The 20250-nt window shown below is 42.2% G+C and overlaps 1 protein-coding gene across 3 annotated transcripts in view; it reads left to right on the forward strand.

Annotated features, from left to right (window-relative positions):
* Positions 1 to 20250, forward strand: part of WDFY2 (WD repeat and FYVE domain containing 2) — a 169858-nt gene that overhangs the window by 114543 nt on the left and 35065 nt on the right. For all 3 annotated transcript variants that reach the window (XM_057707862.1, XM_057707863.1, XM_057707864.1), the window contains 3 exons: positions 2048 to 2102; positions 6275 to 6425; positions 13614 to 13726. In XM_057707862.1, coding sequence (XP_057563845.1) covers positions 2048 to 2102; positions 6275 to 6425; positions 13614 to 13726 — 319 coding nt within the window. The remainder of the gene's footprint in view (positions 1 to 2047; positions 2103 to 6274; positions 6426 to 13613; positions 13727 to 20250) is intronic.

Below are 20250 nucleotides of genomic sequence, written 5' to 3' on the forward strand. Positions count from 1 at the left end.
TTTTTTTCAATAAGGAAAACTGGAAACAATATAAATATTTGTCATTAGAAGAACATCCTATACAGTCATTAAAAAGATTGAAGTTGATAAGTATGTACTCATGGAATGATGTGCATGATTTGTTTCCAGAAAAAAGTATTGTTAAATGATATTAATATTTTGTTTTATTATGTAATTATTCCAGTAATACTTTCCGTAATAATTATCTCTGAGAAATGGTATCATAAGGGACTTTTTAGTATTTGTCAGTCTTACATTTCTTAGAATAACATATTGTTTCTTTGATCAAAAAAGTAATAATGGAACAAAATGCTGACAGTTTCCCATATTTTCTCCATGATTACGTATCAGTTTTCATGGGAAAAGCAAATGAACAAAAAATTAAGTTTACCTATGCAGTGAGCTGGTAATTTTATTGTGTATGTATATATTAACCCTAAGCGCAGATCTACATTAAGTTGCTTTAATACCCAGCCTGTTTCTAAAAGAAATTAATGTACCTTTTGCCCAAGCTAAAGAACCATTTCGGTATATTCAAAATAACATATGCACTAGATGAACTCAGTAAACACTTGCCCAAATAACAGTCATCTTTAAGAAATTTATTTTGCATGTTTGTTAGGAAACTTGGGGCACTCTAAAGTAGGGGCCCCAGGGTTGAGCTACTCTTGCCGAGGCTTAAGGGTAGTAGTGAACTTGCTCAGACACGTGCGTGGCCTCTTACCCACGCTATAAGCTCCTTATGGGAAAACAACTTGACTTCTCTAAAAATTAGTCTGCTCTCTTCAATTGTGAGTCTAGCTCTTCAGAAACGAGAGATGAATGTAGTGCCACTCCTTGAAGGAATAATGATACGAACTTTAAAAATGACAAGCTGAAAAATGTTATTACCAAGAAAATCCTGGTGAAGAAAATCCATTTGTAGATAAGCTTCTTAAGGGGGGCTGGGGTGGAAAAGCGAATACCCAGAGGAACTTTGTTACCCTGTTCATTCTCTCACATCACCTTGTACTTTATTTAACTTTGTGGCATCTATAACAAAAACAGTATAATTATTTACTTCTGAAAAATCACACAAACTGTATGAGCTCAGTAAATACCCAGATAACAAGTCATGAGTCTTTGCGTCTGTCCTCCCACCACCTTTCTTGAAGTCATCACGGAGAAATTCTGGAAGCCTCCAAATGTTTTGAAAAGATTCATTGTTCTGTTTTTAAGTTCAGAGAAAGGCATCAATTTATTGCACTTCGCAGCTTTCCTTATATTTGACAACCTTCTGTTTAAGAGTATATGGGCATTTTGCATTTGAAAGAAGCTAAGGGACTACATACAGGTCATCATATGTGCTTAGGTGAAGCATGCGAACATACACACAAAATCACCTCCTGTGTGCCCTCACAAAGAATACACACAATGTGTTATTACAGAAACTGATATTTTTGAGTAAATTTGACATCTAAACTAACCTCATCAGATTGGGAGATGCCTTTTACATATCCAGTTTTTTCACTATTTATTGACTACCCACTGAGCCAAGGCACTGGGCCAGGTGCTGTAGGGATAAGGGATGAATAAGATGCAGCCTTGAGAAGCTTGTTGTACCGGGAAATAAGCTACTGCTGCTAGAAACAGAATCTTTAAAATAGCTAATTTATTTCCCTAAGTAGAAGATTGCCATCCGTTTGCTCACTGGCCAGAGCCTTGCAAAATTTCAGCTGTGGCACCACGGAGAGAAAAGTAATTTGAATTGGATTTACATTCAAAATTGACCAGATCAAGACTCCAAACTTGATCCAGTTTTCTTCTCATGTATACTCAAAAAAAATCAACTTCAGAGTTATAAGGTAAAAATTATGATAATTGCATTGGGTCGTAATTATGATTGTTACTTTTAAAGAGGTACAGAAAATGCTGAGTTGATTGGCAAAGTACTAATGTTAAATGTAATCTTGTGATGATGTTTGCTTCATACAATCCGGTTTTACCAAAACATATTTATTCACTTGAAGAATTTCTTTTTGCTTAATATTTTTCTTCTCTTCTGCAGGAATTTATTTTATCAGAAGATTATAACAAGATGACTCCCGTGAAAAACTATCAAGGTAGGAATGAGAGCAGTGTTTTCATTGTCTCAGGCTGTGAAATGTTTCTCAATGGCTTCCAGCCACAAGAGAGGACTTAACTTTACAATAGTCAGCGGGAACAAAACAGCAGTCCTTTGTGGGGAATATTATCCCTGTTTTTGAATTAGGAAGCAGAAGCCCAGAGAGGCTGGGCGTGTGGTCCTGTAGCTGGTAAAGTGTGGAGCCAGACCAGGTCAGTGTGACTCCAGAACCCACAGCCTTTGTCCTTTGTCTTCCTGCTCCTCCACCCCACTGCCTGGAAACCCTGCAGCAGCCTTGGAGAGCGGGGCCAGGGTTGGGAGTGAGCTGCTTTTTATGGAGCTCATTTCATTTTTGGTTAAATATTTTAAAAGGCTGAAAGTGCTCATATTGTCTAAGGGAAGGAATTCGGGTTTTATTGTGTCTTCAACATTGGCAGTGTACCATAGGCCGTTTACATAGTATAGATTAGGAGCAGTTTTCACTAAGGATTTTTTTCATCCAAGCCAATAATGTCAGGGGTCAGAACATTAGAGGTAGACCTTTTAACACTTAGAGGTCATTTCCTCCAAATCTCATGACCTCATTCATGATCATACAGCCTCTCCTCTGATACCTCCAGAAACACAGAAGCCCCTTGTGATTTTTGGAAAATTCTGAGCACTAAGTTCTTGATTTCTAGATTTTGAGCCAAAATTTATTTCCCTATGGATTTACTTTTTAATTTTTTTCACTTATCCCTTATCAAGTACTTATTGAGGACCAATTGTGTTCCAATAACTGAGAATTATAATAGTGAACAAGACATGTGAAAGTAGATGCAAAAAAACCTAAACAAAATTTCAGGTAGATCAAATTCAGCAATATATAAACAGGTAAGTACATCACAACCAAGTGAGCTTTATTCCCAAAAGAAATGAAAGCAGGGACAGATATTTATATACCCATATGCATAGCAGCATTATTGACAATAGCCAGAAAGTGGAAACAACCTAAATGTTCACAGATGGATGAATGGATAAACAAAATGTAGTATATTAGTACAGTGAATTCTTATTTGGCCATAAAAAGAGAATGAAGTATTGATACCTACTACAGTGTGCATGAACCTTGAAAACATGCTAAGTGAAGGGAACTAGACACAAAAAACCCATACATTGTATGATTACAGTTATATGAAATGTCAAGATAGGAGAACCCATAGAGACAGAAAAGTAAATTAGTGGGTAACAGAGATGGGGAAAGGGGCATTAGGGGTATGGGTTTCTTTTTGAAATGTTCTGGAAATAGAACATTTTCCATGATAATTGCACAGCATTGTGAATATACAGTGGTTTTGAAATCACTGAATTATACACTCTAAAATGGTTTAAATGGTGAATTTTATATTACGTGAAGTTTATCTCAATCAACATTTTTTAAAAAGTCAGTGATAGCAAAACCAGACAAAGACATTACAAGAAAGGAAAACTACAGCCCAATATCTCTCATTAATTTAGATGTAAAAAATCCTCAAAAAAATACTAGCAAGTCCAATAGCGTATAAAAAGAATTATACACAATGACCAAGTGGGGTTTATTCCAGATATGCAAAGCTGGTTCAACCTTTGAAAATCAGTATAATCCATCACATCAAAAGGCTAAAGAAGAAAAATCATATGATCATATTAATTGATGCAGAAAAAACATTTGATAAAATCTAACATCCATTCATGATAAAGTCTCAGCAAATTACAAACAGAGGGGAACTTCCTCAACTTGAGAGAAACATCTATAAAAAACTGTAACTAACTCATACAGTTGAATAATGCAGGGGTGAAGGGCACCAACCCTCCCACAGTGGATAATCCAGGTATAATTTATAGTCGGGCCTCTGTATCCGCAGTTCCCCTGCATCCGCGGATTCAACCAACCGCGGATCGCGTAGTACTGTTGTATTTACTGTTGAAAAACATCTGCGTATAAGTGGACCCACGCAGTTCAAATGTGCGTTGTTCAGGGGTCAACTGTACTTAATTGTGAGAAACTAGATGCTTCCTCCCTAAGATCAAGATCATGGCCCCTATTTAAGAAGTGTAGCCAGGCTTCAAGCCCAGGTTCCTGAGCTTAGCAATATGTGTACGTGTGTATCCTGAAAGGGTTTCTTTTTGAATAACAGAATTCTGTCACCTTAGAAAGAGTATGTGCTTCGAGTGTTAGGGTTTGTTTTTTGTTTGGCTTTGTCTGTCTTTTCAGTAGTTATAGGCAGCTTGACAGAGAGAGGGAACCAACGTTGGCAGAGACTAGCCTTTTAATTCTAGCCTCGTCACTCATTGATTGTGTAGCTTTGAGCAAGTCACATAGCATTTTTGTCTCCTCCTCTGGCACATGATGGCAGCTCAGAGGGCTGTAAGCCCCCTTATCTTCTGGGCTACTGTCATCCCCTTGGACTTAGAAAGTAACAGAAAGAAGATCAAAGTCCCCTTCATAAGAAAAGGGAGCAGAGCGCTGGGGGCCACATTCTGCCTGAAATAGACATGGGTACACTTGAAAGTGAACTATTAGAGAGTCTGCTTTTATTCCACCGTTGGTGGAACTTAAATTGGGCATTTGATGACACAAATATGACAAGATCTTCAGGAGTTTCTCCAGGAAATCCCATCTTTTAGTTTAAGACAACGTTTTGATCTTGATGGTGGGCAATTCTCTGAAAGGCAGATAGTGTGTAAAGCAGTTAACAGTATTATTGCTTCTAAATCCCTTTAAATTCTCCAAGCTTCAAATATCAGATTTTAAAACATCAGGGATTTGGTGAAATGTCTGTCCTGGAGGTTTTCTCTGTGTTTTGACTGTATTGTTTGGTAGCCAGTCTAGAAGGGCCATCTTGCCAAGGCTGGGTTGTGTCTGTAAAAGGAAGAAACCATCAAGCTTTACAGAGTCATTACAATGACTAAGTGAGAGAATATCTTTAAGTACCTGGCACTTGTTAGACACTCAGAAATTGGCAGTGATAGTGTTATTGCTGATAGAGCTGCATTGATCCATCCATGTCTAATCCTGTTTTCACGAGCAAAATGGGAAACTGATGTCTTCTGTGTCACCTCGTCACACTCAGGATGCCAGCTCCTGGGCACAGAGCCCGGTATGGTCCAAGTTCCATGATATCAATCTTTATTCCATTCAGCTCTGTTCAATGGCCTGAACCCCTTAACTCCTCTGTACCTCTCCCCCGGGACCCCTTACAGCTCCCCCGCTGGAATTGTGTAAGAAGACGAAAGCAAATCTTTTACTGATTTTATTTGGTAATTGAGAAGCCATGAGACCCTGGCCAAACTCCTCACCTTGATCATGCCTCAGTTTGCCCACATGTAGAATAGGGAGATTGGGGTAAATGACATGAATCGTTTCTTCTAATTCTGAAATTGTGTGATGCAATAATTCTGTGATGGTGTTGCCCTTGTATTTGAGCAACCCTGGGAAATTTGCTCTCATTATCTCGTGTGTACTTGGATGTAAGCGATATTTCATTCTTTTTTATATGGCACTTGGGAATCATTCTGCCCTCTCTCCAAGCTCCAAGCACTTGATTTCTAACAGAAAATTCATCTAGAACTTTGATGTGGGTTTAAAAGCCAGCCTTCATCAAAAGGAGAACAGTAACGCTCTTTGCTTGTTTTAAATCTGAAACAGACCCCAGGGACTTTATTAGAAGAACATTGTTCCTAACGTATTTTGTAGTCACACTGATCTGCCTTTCTCTAGTCCAGCAGTTCTAACATGTCTGAGAGAGGTGGCCTGGGCCCTTTGGGTATTAGGAAAAGCTTCTTTTCTTTCTTTCTGTTTTTTAAAATTAATTAATTAATTTTTGGCCACACCACGTGGCGTGTGGGATCTTAATTCCCCAACAAGGGATGGAACCCGCACCTCTTGCATTGAAAGTGCGGAATCTTAACCACGGGACCGCCAGGGAAGTCCCGGGAAATTTTTGTTATAGAAACTCAGACGTGGCCCTCTCCAGGGTCATATCTGTACCCCTGATAATAACCACTGTTCTAGCCCACGTTTGTAACGATTATCTACTGTTCAGCGTACGCTGGGGTGGGGAGGAGAGAACGATGCATCTCTGTGGACCACGCCTTCCCAGCCTCCTTTCGGATGCTTTACCAGTTGTCTTCTTGTCTCTTGGTTTTTAGCACATCAGAGCAGAGTGACGATGATCCTGTTCGTCCTGGAGCTGGAGTGGGTGCTGAGCACGGGACACGACAAGCAGTTTGCCTGGCACTGCTCCGAGAGTGGGCAGCGCCTGGGGGGTTACCGCACCAGTGCTGTGGCCTCGGGCCTGCAGTATCCTTTGCTGGAGAGAATCCCCTGGTGGGAACTTAGCTGCTGACGTCTTAGTTTCATGAACATCTTGGGTATGTGCAGATTGAACGTTTCTCGTTTTGTTGGCTGAGTTGCCCTACTGATTAAGATGCGTATCAACTGCCCTAACGCATACATCATTAAGGGCCTCTTATAGGTGGAGTAAAGTAATTGCATCAGAAATAAGAGCCCCTGCCGAGCAGGTTGTGGGTCTGCTATGATACAAAGTCTAACACTGAGACAGGACACGGCCCAGATTTGTGAGCCTCAGCTGTCGGAAAGAATTGTGGAACACGGAGATAAAACCATCACTGAAATACAGTCTTTTATTTTTGTACAGAAATAGTTTACACATAGGTATTAAGGCTGGGAACATTCCCATTTTGGTGCCTGGCAGAAGAACCAAAGGATTCCCGTTCATTTTAAGAATATCTATTGAGAGGCCACCATGCTAGGACCAGAGTAGGTTGGCTGGTATCTACACAGTAAAACTACGTACAGTCTTTGTCCCGGGTACCAGGCTTTTCCACGATGTGTAGAATGAGAGTAACTCTTCTCTGCCACGTCTTCCGGGCCCACGTGTTCAGTGTGAATATCTGCCAGGGCTGCGTAATCCTCACCTCCGGCTCCCTGGGCTCCAGAGAGCACAGACCTGCTGAGTACGAAGCCTGTATGGGTGATGCTACCATTGTAAAGAGTAACGAAAGGGCCCTGAGTTTCTTCACTGAAAAAGCATAGAATCTCTCCACCTTCTGACAAATGGTGAAATAGTTGGAAACAGGTCACTGGTCTGCAAAAGCAGGATGAAATACTAAGACTTACGTTCAGATTTTCATCTTGTATTTATAAAATGCCTATTCAGTGATTCACAGTCATCTGACAGAGTACCTTGCTGTTTCTCTGCAGACGTGTGGCAGTAGTTGTATTTGTGTGTGTGTGTGACTCATTTTCCTACTGGAAGGGCAAGATGAAGAAACTGAGATTGGCCATATGGAAGGCTGTAAAAGTGGCAAGTTACCAGGAAGACCAGAAGCAAGGTCGATGAGGAACGGAAATCAAGATCACCTTATCTTTGAGAGGGTGGTTGATAAAAGAGATCCAAAGTTTACTTTCTAGAAGCCAGTTCAGACAAGCAGAATGCTTCAATGGAAATACATGAATTCTCCTGCCAATAGATTAATGATTTCTTGTAGTGTTAGAATTGGATCTCCCTTAGAGATCATCCCTCCAGTTTCTCATGTACAGATTAGCCAGCTGAAGCCCAGAGAGGGTCACGTGCCTTATCTGCAGCTGCCCAGCTGGTATGTAGGAAAATCACCACCAGAACCCAAAAAACTGCTGGTTTTTCCCATTATACTGCATTACTCCTTTGAGGACAGAACTAATGGCATCAATATAATTTCTTCTTAACATTCTGGCTTCTATATCACTAGCCAAACCTAGTGATGTATCTTCTGTATCACCTAACCAAGCCAAGGAGTCTAGAAAAAAATACAGATCTTGCCCTTAAGAAATTTACTTTTTAAACAATCTGCGAATGAAAAAAACAAAACACCCATGAATACCCAGAATTAAAATTGTCCTGACTCTTTTTTTTTTGGCACACAGGCTTAGTTGCCCCGCGGCATGTGGGATCTTCCTGGAGCAGGGATTGAACGCATGTCCTCTGCATTGGCAGGCGGATTCCCAACTACTGCGCCACCTAGGAAACCCCTGTCCTGACTCTTATAGGCTTTAACTTCTCTCTTCCGTCATCTCCAGTAGTCATATTCATTTTTTGACTCTTTTCTTTGGCCACATCATGTGGTTTACCAAGCAGAAAAAAGTCACGTGATTGGCTGTCAGAAACCTTGGTGTGTAGTGAAAGTCTCAGGCTTCCTTCCCCAGTGCAAATGACCATCCAGGCTAACCTTGCTATTAAGGTGGGAGGGAGCTGCAAATACTGCAAGCAAGAGAGGCCGGCCCTTCCGGAAGCCTCCCTCACCTCCACCAGCTCTGCCTCCCTGCCTCCAATTCTGGAGCCCCTGTCCCAGCCCTTCCTCCTGGGAGCATATATCTGCCTGCTATTTTCCGAGTGCCACATGCGAATGCCAGAGGGTCTCAGCCAAGAACCATGCGACTCTCCCAAGGAGGTGGGCTTTCTTCTGTGCCTGATGCATAGATTGTTAACAGGCAGCCCATGCAACGTTGAGGTTCACGTTAGAATCCAGTCTTTAAACACACGTTTTTTCCCGTGAGAACCCTCCTCCACTACCTCACCCCCTCCTCTTCGTTCTGCCACCTCGCTTACTTATAGGTTTTTGAGGTTTTTTGGTTTTTTGAGTGATAAGGAAAGAAAGAAGATCTGTTGAAGTAGCATAAAATGTTCAGAATAATATTACGACCCTTCTTTCTCTTCATAGTGGACTCTGGTGGCGTAGATAAGGGTCTTCTAGAGAAGAACCATTTCTCTCCCATCTGCACTCAAACAGTCATTCAGACAAGCCAGCAAAAAAAAAAAAAAAAGAAAAGAAAAGAAAGAAAAAAGAGGGGTGGGGTGGGGTAAAAAAAACAAAAACAAACCAAAAAACAAGCCAGCAAATGGTAAAAAAAAGTCAGATTGAATTCGGCCTTTTTCCTCTTCGTTCATTCCTCTTAACAGAGGAAGTAAACAAGCAGGGAAAGTAACCAAGATTCAAATAGAGGAATACAGGATGACAGAGAAACTGCCCAGTTCACAAACTGAATTACCAGCCTCAGAAACACCTCAAAATCTTTGCTGCTTTGACGAAAAATCTGAGGCTTCAGATATTAAGTGGTCTCATTTAACAATCCCAATAATAATAATAAGGAAGTGAAGGAGAGAGAAAGGAAGAAAAAATCTTACGTTTGCAGGCCCTTCTGCTTAACGTTACCTTGTTCACTGTCAAAACGTAAAGACCTAATTCTCAATTTTCATGCTGTACAAAGCCTCAGAGAGGCGCGAAAAGATTAAGGGACTTTCTCCGGGTCACGTGACCGTCACCTGGCGGAACCAGGATTCGAATTTGGGTGTGAAGATCTTTCAGCTAGCCCTCTGTACAACTCGATACAGCAGAATAGCGATATTTCCCAAAGATCCAATGGCAGGTTGATGTACGAACCGGAACTGTTTTCCTTTCCCCACTTCCATTGCTGGTCTTTAAATCTGTGCATACTTTATCTAGCCTCACCTTTCAGCCTGTCAGTTGACTAAGTCTTAGTCACAGTTTTCATGCTTCCACAAAAATAATTCAGGTCCTCTTTAAGAATTTCTTCCTGTTGGAGATATTTCCAAGATGTCACCCTATGTAGTCGAACATCTTTCCACCAAGCATTCTCGTCTGTCTATTCCTATTTTGGGAAATAAAAAGCTATGAAGATTATTTTGATTTTCATATTTCCTCATAGCATACTAAATGCCAATCACTCTGGCTTTGAGGTTGTACTGTAATTTTATTTTAGCCCTCTTCCAGATAGCTTATGTGTTTTGCATTCATATATATATGAGAACACTGTTCCTGCAGTTGTAAGGACTTGCATCTGTTTTTTCATCTGTGTTCTTATAATTAATCAAGATAAATTTAAGGTGATCTTATTCTGCGTAAATCGTAATATTGTTTTACGCATATCTTGATAACTTTTCTCCCTGTTCTTAAGACTGGAAAAATTTGTTACACCTTGTTTTCCTTCACTTTAAAAAAAAATTGTTTTGGTATGAAAAATTTTAAAACATGTAGCAAATTGGAGAAGATAGTGTAGTGGACGCTCATGTCCTCATTACTCTGGTGCCCTGTGGATTCCTCTGTCCCTTTGCTTTCCATTTCTTTTCTCTGGAGTATTTTAAAACAAATTCCAGACCTTATGTCTTCTTATCCTTACACACTTCTTATCCTTACACAGTGCTGTTATTACCCCTAAAAATGTGTAATCACTCCTTGATAATGTTGAATAATTCACGCATTTTCAAAATCTCACTTATTGTTTGAAAAGTGACTTTTTGCAGTGGGTCCGTTTGAAATTAAGTTCAGACAAGGTCCATGCATTGGATATGGTTGTTGCAGCTCCTAAACTTATCAATCACCTAAATTTCAATCTCCCTTTCACTTTAAAAAAAAAAAAATGCAACTGTACCTCGTCGGAAGGACTGAATCAGTTCTGTAGACAGTCCCACATTCTAAAGTGGCCTCTGCTTCCTTGTGATGTCATTTAACTTGTTCCTCCTCCTGCCTGTCTCCCCCATTTTTTTTTTCCCCTGTTAACTGAAAGTTGCCTCTAAAACCTTGGTTCAGTTCACATTCAGCTTTTGGTTAGAACACTTGGTGGTTGTGCTGTGTGATTCACACGGCTTCTCAGCAGGAAACACGTCGTGTCGGGTTGTCACCCTTCTGTTGAGGCCAAGATGATAAGTGGTTCGGCTGGTGACAGCAAGACCTGCCGTGCATCCTTCCCCGTCAGCCTCTCATTCGGTGGTTTCATCCACTGCCGATCTTCACCCGAACCAGTCCTTTCTTTAGGGTTGCAAAATGGTGATTTTGTAGTCCTCTCATTTTTTTCTACATTTATTAGTTGGAATTCTATAAAATAGAACTTTCCCTCATTAACTAGGGCTATTGATTTACCCTAAAATACAATTTTGTACAGGAAGATCAACATAAATTCTTAATTATTTCTCTTCAATTGTTCATTTTTAGAGCAGAGATTTAGGGCCCTGGTTACTTCTAGTAGGGATTTTTTTCTTTTAAAGCATTATTATAAACTCTTAGGGTTTGGTCTTTTAATAATATACTCAGTATATGTCAGTAAGTTGCCCCTCCCCCCCTTTTGATGCTCATATTGTCCCATCTTTGGCCACTAAGAGCCACATTATATTGACTCCTGCGTCTTTTTGATACAACCCCACTGGTCTTTGATAGCATCTTCGCTTTTTGACGCAACATTTCTTAAGCTCATCCGGTACCTTCCTGTCCCAGCCCTGGAATCAGCCATTTCTCTTAGTGAGGAGTAGAGTTCAGAGATAGCTAGCAAATATATCTATGTGTATTTTTAAAAAGAAAATAAATTATTGGTTCACATATTTCTAATTCAAATTTAACACTGTAGAGTTTTTATTTCAATTTTGTACTTGATTCTTTTGGGCTGAAAACCTTGGTTCCTAAACATCAGCATAATTCTTCATTTGCTTTATCCTCTGGTAGATTTAAGTTGTTTCAAAATAATAATCTCAGTATTATAACAACAAGACTACTGAATGAGATTTTACATTTCTGTGCAGCTTTCTTTATCCTGAGAATATATTCTACTAAGAATGTACAATCGAAACAGTGTATGTTAAAGTCACTTGAAATAATTTTGTTAACTCTGTGGTTATATCAGCAAGTTGATAGTAGGTGTATTCATTTTACTTTGTTGTCAATTTGTTTTTGTTTTAATTTATGAATATTTTTCAACCATAAAATAATTACAAGATTCCGTAATGGAAACGACATGAGAGAGAAGTCTCGCCACTCTTGTCCGCTCAGCTTGTTTCTCCCTTCTCCATAGGCAGCCTTTTTTGGTCAGTCTTGATTTATCAAAGGGCTTCCTTTTGTAAATGCAAGCACACACACATATTTCTATTTCCCTCTCTTTCTTACACAAAGATAGTGTAGCATATAAACCCTCATATACCTTGGCTTTTTTCCCCCACTTAATAATATATCCTGCAAATTACTCCATGTCAGATTTCCCAGCTGTGGCGTGTTCTTTTGCATGGATGTATCATAGTTAATAAGTACTCTTTTGACGAACTCTTGTGTTGTTTTCAAACTTTAGCTATTCCTGTCATACGGAGTGAATAGCTTCAGGCATGTGTCATTTCATATTTTGGCCATTGTACCTCTGGGGCAGATCTGTACAAGTAGGATTGCTAAGGCATTGCCAACCGGGGACGCTCACTAGAGACTCAAGGCCTTGGGTCGTAACTTGGAGACCGGTCACACAGGCAGCCTCTTCCTACATGTACCTAAATTCCAGACTCGCAGAAGGAAAGCAGGTGTTTGGCATAAACCACATTGTTGATACAGTTAAGGCACAGTCAGCCACTTTTGTCTGCTAATGGTGGGAACCTTCCCGAAATCCAAGTTCCCAGACGCCATGCCAATCTTGTCATAGCAGCCTTTCAAAGGATAGCAGTCAGGCCTGCTAGGTTAATTTTTATTTTTAGATTTTTTATTTTTTTTTGCAAAGCACCATTTTCATTTCTTGAACTATTGATTCATGTATCTTGCCCTTGCCCTTTTTTTCTTTTTTTTTTTTTAGGTTTATAGTGCTTTTCTTCTGGATAGCTCTTTTTGTATTAGGGATTTGGGCCTTTTGTGACATCAGTTGTAGATGTTTCTTCCTATTTGTCTTGTGCTTTGCTTATGGTATTTTTTTGTTGTTTGTGTTTTCGAGTCATAGCTTTGCCCACTCCAAGGTTATAAGGGAACTTGCCCATCTAGAACTTATATTTTTCATTTTTTACATTTAGATCCCTAATTCATTTGGAGTTTATCCTAGTATATAAAGTGAAATACAGATCCTGTTTCATTTTTCCAAATGACTGTTCAGTTTGTGCCAACTTTTTTTTTTCGCCCATCTTTTCCTTATTCATTTGAAAAGCTTCCTTAATCAGATATGTACTAGATTTCTATATGCTTTTGGGCCTATCTCTAGACTTTCTATTCTGTTCCATTAGTCTGTTTGCCTATTTAAGCACCACACCTTCAATTAAAGAGACTTTATAACATGTTTTAATGTCTGGTAGGGCTAACCTCCTCCATCACAATACCACATTACTCTTATTTTCAGAGTACTCCTGGCTCTTCTTGCTTGTTTATTTTTCTATGTGAACTTCAGAATTAACATATCTCACTCCAGGGGGAAAATGTTGATATTTTTATAAGGTTTATATTAAATTTATAAATTCATGTTGTGAGAATTGACATCTTTGTCATGTTAAGTCTTACCGTCCAATAGTACAGTGTCTTTCATTTTGTTACACCCACTTTTGTGTCTTTCAGCATCATATCCAAGTTCTCCTCATGTGAGATTTGCACACTTCTTTGACATTTATGCTTTTTCTGGTGTGGGGTGGGTGGGGTAAATCCTCCACTCACTTTTGAGGAACAATCCTTAATGCTTACATGATAGATTTGATGTCGAAACCCGGCATGTGTTTATTGGTGACCACTCAGGCCAAGTAACCATCCTCAAGCTGGAGCAAGAAAACTGCACCCTGGTCACAACATTCAGAGGACATACAGGTGGGACTGAAAGCAGACTCTTCGTGCGCTGCTCTCACAGTGACGTATTGCCTGCTGCATGTTCTGATGTTCACATGATGTGCTGTGAAAGTGGCAAGGTACAATCTGGGCTTGTGCAGGGATACCCATGATGCGTGTAACTGCTTTCAGAATGGTTCAGTAAGAGTGTCAAAAATTTTCTCCATCAATCCAAACAAAAAAGCAAACAGTCTATTTCACAAATGGTGGTGCTTTGGTTCTTTGTCATGTTAGGCCAGAGAAAGCCATTTTTGGCACACATTAATGAGACCTTGTTTGAGGCTGTGTGGCAACTGCACAAAGCCTGGAAGGCCAGAAGGAAAGCTGCCTTGCTCTGCCCTTGCCATCCTTGGAGCAAGAAGATGGTGTGCAAAACAGACTCCTACTTCCAAGACACACGAAATGAAAAATAGGTTTGTCGTGGGTAGCTAGCCTACATAAAAAGGTACAAGTGCCTCTTTAATTTCCCTTCCTCTGGGGCTCTTTTCAAGGCCCCCTTTATGTGACTGGTCTGCTCAAGGTTATTTAAGCAAGGTGATAGACTATAGCCACACTTAGCCTTTGAAAGACTTGACTAAATGACGATTAATTTTTTACTAGTATTTTTCACACGTGATGTTGATCCTGGAGGATGAGTCACTGCCTGTTTTCATCCTTCTTAATGGGCTTTTGTGTCTCCTGCAGTTTACCAGCCTCCAATTCAGTATAGAACAAGGTTAATATTGAGTTTAGATGTCATATAAGAACAGAAGTAGGTGAATGAGGATGTAAAATGGGAAAGTACCTAGATCATAAGGGATTTCCTAAAGGGAAAAAGAGGGATGCAGTAAAAGAGAAAATTGAATCCAGGGGAAAGATTCATAAAAGATCATCTTAATTATCTACGCCTTAGGGAGGAAAAACACTTAGAAACTTCCCCTGTGGATAGAACCCAGGTCTTTCCTGATTGGATTTCTCTTTTTAGCCACCTACACTCTGACCAAGCCTGCCCTGGTGGGGACCTGAAACTGTCTCGCATCAGGACTGTTTCACTGCGGACTTCATTCTTCTAATCCTTGGCTTCCCTAAGCCCTTGACCCCACCTGCACTTGCTCTTGCCCTTGTTGAGGAGCCCCATCCTCGAGCCCTCCTTCCCCGGTGCCTCTGACCCATCTGCCCTTCCACCCCATCACTCCAGCCACACATTTCCCAGCGTTCTCAGTTCAGGCCCCCTCGTTCCTCTTCCTTGGTAAGTTTCACCTGTGGTTCAGACTGTCCACGTCTCTCCTTGCACACTCAGCTGCGGGGTCTGCGCCCAGCTGTGGGGTCTGCGCCCAGCTGCGGATATGCCGCTGGTCACAGCACGAGCCTCAGCCCATCGTTCCCAGTGCAGAGTCATCATTCCAGTCCAGACCGAGGAGCTGCCTCACAGCCCCTCACGTAACCCACTCCAAGTCCCTCCTGTACAGGACACACCTCTCAGTCCCTCAGCAGCTTTCTCAGACCTTCCCCACTCTCCCCAGGCTTCCTTCAAAGAAAAACGGAGGTTGTCAGATAGAAGCTTTTTAAAAATGTTTATTTCTTGGCCACCCCATCTTCCCTCCCCAACAAGCAAGCTCCTTCTCTGCCCCCTCGTCCTCTCTTGGCCTCCTGCCTCGTGCTGTCCTTGGCCCCAGGCTCATCCTCCTTGGGTCTCCACACCGAAGGTTCGTCTCTTGGTCTCGCTTTTGACCAACTCACTCTTCTCAGGTTACTAACATGCCGAGTTTCTTGCCTCTGTTAAAAAACTAACAAAATCCTCTGATCCCGTCTTATTCTCTTAAGAGCAGTGCTGCTTTTTTCTTCTTTTAAAAAAGTGGTAAAATGTACACAACCTAAAATTGATGATTTTTGACAATTTTTAAGTGTGCAGTTCAGCGGCATTAAGTACATTCACACTGTTGTGCAGTCCTCACCACCATCCATCTCCAGAACATTTTTCATCTTGCACAACAAAAACTCTGTGCCCGTGAAACACTAACTCCCTCCCCTCATCCCTCCCTTGCCTCCCCCTCCCCCCCGCCCCTGGCAACCACCATTCTGCTTTCTGTCTCTATGCATTTAGTGACTCTAGGTACCGCATGTGAAGGGAATCGTACAGTATTTGCTGTTCTGTGACTGGTGTATTTCACTTAGCATAATACCTTTATGGTGTCGCAATCAGCAACGCTTCTTAAAAGGACATCATTTTCCCAGCTGCTTCGCATCCTTCCCTCCCGACGGCTCTCCCGCCACCTGCAGTTTGGCTTGTCTCTGTCACTCGGCTCACACTGCTCTGTCCGAGGTGACCAGTGGCCTGCTGGTTGCTGAATCCAGTGGACACGTTTTAAACTATGTCCTGCTTAACCTCTCGGTAGTGTTTTGCATTGTGGCCATTCCTTCCTGCTGTGACTGACCTCATTTGGCTTTTCTGTAACACATTCCGTTCCAGACTGAAGTCTCTGATTGCTTTCTCTCCCCTCCTTTGGGGTCGTCTTGGTGGGTTCTGCCCGGGACCCTTGTCTCTTCACCTCCTGGGCTCTCCCTGGTTGACCTAGGCCCCTACTCCCAGTCACAGAAAGAAAAGGCATCGTCATCGTCCTCAGATTCCTCACAGCCCAGTGAGCGAGACAGAAGCTAAACAGTAATTATAGTGCTGGGGGCTGGAGCTGGAGGAGAGTGGGGGGCTCCGGGGGGCAGCACCAAGCACGTCTAAGAACACGGAGCGGGCACCTCGCTGGGATGGGGGTGGGAGTTGGTCAGGGAAGGTCTGCTCAGTGGGGAGATGTGACTTTGACCTAAGATCTTGGGGAGGAGTAAGTGTTGAGTTCATGAAAGAGAAGTGGGGAGAGCCGTGCAGACACAGCAAACCAGCGTAGTCCAGACCTGGGGATTTGCGAAAGCCTGGCTCTCTTGGGAGCGCCTAGTAACGCTTTTTGGCTGGAACATTGAGTATGCGCAGGGGGCAGCCAGAAAGGAAGTGAGAGTCAGTTTAGATCACTGAGAGCATTATCCTGACATCAGGGAGAAACCATGAAAGAGTTTTAAGCAAAGAAGTTAACCTGATCAGATTTTAAAAGACTGCTCTGGCAGGAGAGTAGAGAGTGTGATGGGAAAGCTGGTAGGAAACTGCCCCTCGCAGCGTGGCCGTGGTGATGGGAGAGTGGGGAGTGGATGGACCTGTGGTAAAATCTTAGGCGGTGAGCTCAGTGGGCCTGGTGACAGGCTGGAGAGTTCCCAGATTCGGTGTAGGCAGAGGTGGCTTTCAGCTCGACCTTCTGGCTCTATAGAAGTCAGACGTTGCCCACAGCACTGTGCTGCTGCCTCCGGGTCAGGAAGGGGGTAAGTAACTGCTTCTTACTGGTGTGAGTTGAGCCAAGGTGGCCCAGGGGTTTCATGTCTTCTGGGTTAGTTCCATTATAAAATACTGCCTTGATATGGTATCTTATCTTTCTGAAAGAGTGTAAAATATTTTCACATAATTTCATCATGAAATATCTTTGAGCAAGACAGGCCCAGGAAGGTCATTATCTAACACAAAGGCAAATAAGTGTGGCAAGTCACATATCTAACTTGTTATTATTCCTAGACAGTAGTATCTACCCATCTCCAGTCTGGCTACAGCACAGCTCATTCATTTAAAGCTAGAACAAGGGCGTCTGAGAGATTCCACGGTGATTCAGACACTGTCGAGCTCTTCCTGTGCAGTAAGTCCATCTGGGCCCTGGGGGGTCCCAAACGCAGCCAGACACAGTTCTGGAGAAAGGGCTGTGAGTGGAGGATTAGTTTAATCTCCTCACTCCCTTAGCCCTCAAACAAAGACCTTAATGTGAACCCAGATCCCTTAAAGAGTGATCTTAGGGATCCAATCAGTCCAGATCCAAACTCAGAAGCAAAGTCTTCAGTATGTGTATGGAGTCAGCCATTCACCCTTCACTCTCTGTTACAGGACAGAAGGTTATATAAAAATGCGACTTAGTGATGGAATCTGCCTAACAGCCATACCCAGAGGCCAAAACCTGGCATTTACTAATCCGTGGGGGTTTAGGAAATGAATTTTATGTTCTTATGCTCCCTCTGCTGGCTTTATTTCTGGAGCTAAATGCCAAATATCATAGTTCTTTGATATTTCTGCAGAAATTAGAATATGTTTCTACTAAAAAAAGTCATATGCTGATTTGAACAAAGGGGAAAAAATCAGATTTTGACCATTGGAAATTAGTACTATCAATAAAATCTTTTTTTTTTTTTTATCTTCTAAGAATTTTGTTGGTTAGTATGAACATATTGGAAAGAGGAAGGCTTGAAAGGGAACCTGCCAAAGCATGCTACTTAATGGAAAATTGAATACAGACTTGTTCATTGACTATTAGGAGAAGTATTGAAAGTAACAGGGTAGCTATAACAAAAATAACCAAAACGAGGACAGGCACAGGTCAGTTGCAAATATGCAAGTTCAGATCATTAAGCTGAAAGCTTAATTTTTGTTTGCGATGGAGGCTTTCACATCTAATAAACAGATGTGGATTTTCATCCAGATCCCATCATACCACTGGCTCTGCATGTGATGAGTGCTGCCCACATCAGTGAGTGAAATCAGCCTGGTCCTTGCCCTGTTCAAATCCCACTCATGGAATTAAACCAATAATTGGAAATATTATGAGTGTAGCAACTGTTGTGAACCCCCAGTGCCACACATAGGCTCCTTTGGGATATAACAAGAGGGCTTCTCCTTGTCCAGAGAGTTAAAGGGAGTCTTCTAAGAAAGTGGTGTTTAAACCACACCTTAAGGAGACTGAGGAGTTACCCAGGTGATGGGAACATTCCAGATCCCGGATGCGTTGAAGCAGTTTGAAGCCCAGAGTGGGTAAGTGTGAATGGAGTCCAGTGGGCCATGTGGAGAGCCAGGGCTGAAGTCGAGGCAGGGTGGGAACATGGTTTCCATGGTAACAAGTCACGTGATAGCAGCGGGTGGTGGATTGAGTGGGGAGAAGAATGGATGTGAGGCAGCTGTTTAGAAGGAAGCTACTGCTGGAGTGTCTGGAGAAGGGGGCCCCTGTCTGGACTGGGAGGACAGCAGTGGGCGTGGAGAAAAGAGAGAGGCTCAGGGTCTGTTTAGGAGATGAGGGGTCGGCAGCGCTGGAGGATTGGCTGAAGCAGGAATGACTTCGGTGTTTCCGTCTGGAACATCCGGGTGGATGGTGATGCCATTTACTGAAAACAGGAACGTTGGAAGTCACAGCGGGTTTGGGAGAGAACATCGTGGTGCTTTAAACTGATCATGACCAAGAGGCACCCTTGAGGAGGCGGCAAGGAGCCACCCATTGAGGATGTCCCCTTGCGGATCTCAGGAGGAGGGTGTAGCCTAGAGACAGAGCACATTTACTTCTCCAGAAACACTCACCACTTCAACCTGGAGTGAAAAGCAGTAACCAGAAGGTCACACCCTTTATTCAAGAGGCTTCGTGGTCTGAGGATTTCCGTGGGTGGCTCTCCTTTAGCCGCATTTCTCCTGCACACCCTCACGGTGCAAGTGTGACGGGACACGCGTGGTGAGGTACCAGGTCACGCTGGTAGAGACAGACCCAGCAGTTTCCAGCCCTGACTTTGTGAGTCTCCACCTAGTCGTTAGCTTTTGCAAGAAATGTTGTAAAAGTCTCCAAAAATTAGCTCACTGAGCATTTGGTAACGTGTATGACATTTCTAAAAATGTTTATACTCTGATCTGGTTCTGCGGTTGGGAATCTCTTCTAACTAAATCAGAAATGTGAATAAAGTTTTATGTTTAAAAATGTTCATCTTAGCAAAATTTATAGTAGTTTAAAGGTGAAAAATCTAACAGTGCATGAAGTAAGGTACATCCATGTCTTGGGATATTATGCAGCCATTAAAAATTCCATTTACGAGAGTATAGTATGTTATATAGTATATATAATATACTATGGAATATATTATATATGTGGACTATACTATATAATATAGTATAATATAGCATATAGTATATTCCATTTATAATAGTAGAGATAAAACCTTGACTTTTAAGAATGAAGTCATTCATGTTAGAAGTTACTCTGTTGGTCATATTGTAGAGGGCCAAGGCAGGGAGAAGCATGTAATGAAACCGTGAGGGGAGCAGAAATCTGGAGCGAGGGATAATGAAATGGAATAAATGATTTTTGTCACTGAAAAATATCATAAACCCTGGAAACCCACAACCATTGCCTCCCTGGCTCTCACTCTCCATCCTGGTTATGGGTCATGGAGGGCGAGGAGGATGGTCTGGGTGTGGACTGAGCGGGAGGTGTGCGTGTCTGCACTGCTCCGCGAGGTGGGCTCGCTGGGGTGGGTGACTCTCCCTGCCTCCAGAGGTGTCAGGTGGGAAGGACTGCTGCTCACCCGGAAGGAAGAGGCTTGTCGGGTCGGCGGCTCCCATCCCCATCCGTCTGTGCCCCTCTGTGTCTCTTCACCTGCTGGCCCCTGCCCCAAGGCTGTGCCGAAGCCTCTGTCGT

The sequence above is a fragment of the Hippopotamus amphibius genome, chromosome 14 (assembly GCF_030028045.1).
Source record: "Hippopotamus amphibius kiboko isolate mHipAmp2 chromosome 14, mHipAmp2.hap2, whole genome shotgun sequence".
Classification (NCBI taxonomy): Eukaryota; Metazoa; Chordata; class Mammalia; order Artiodactyla; family Hippopotamidae; genus Hippopotamus; species Hippopotamus amphibius.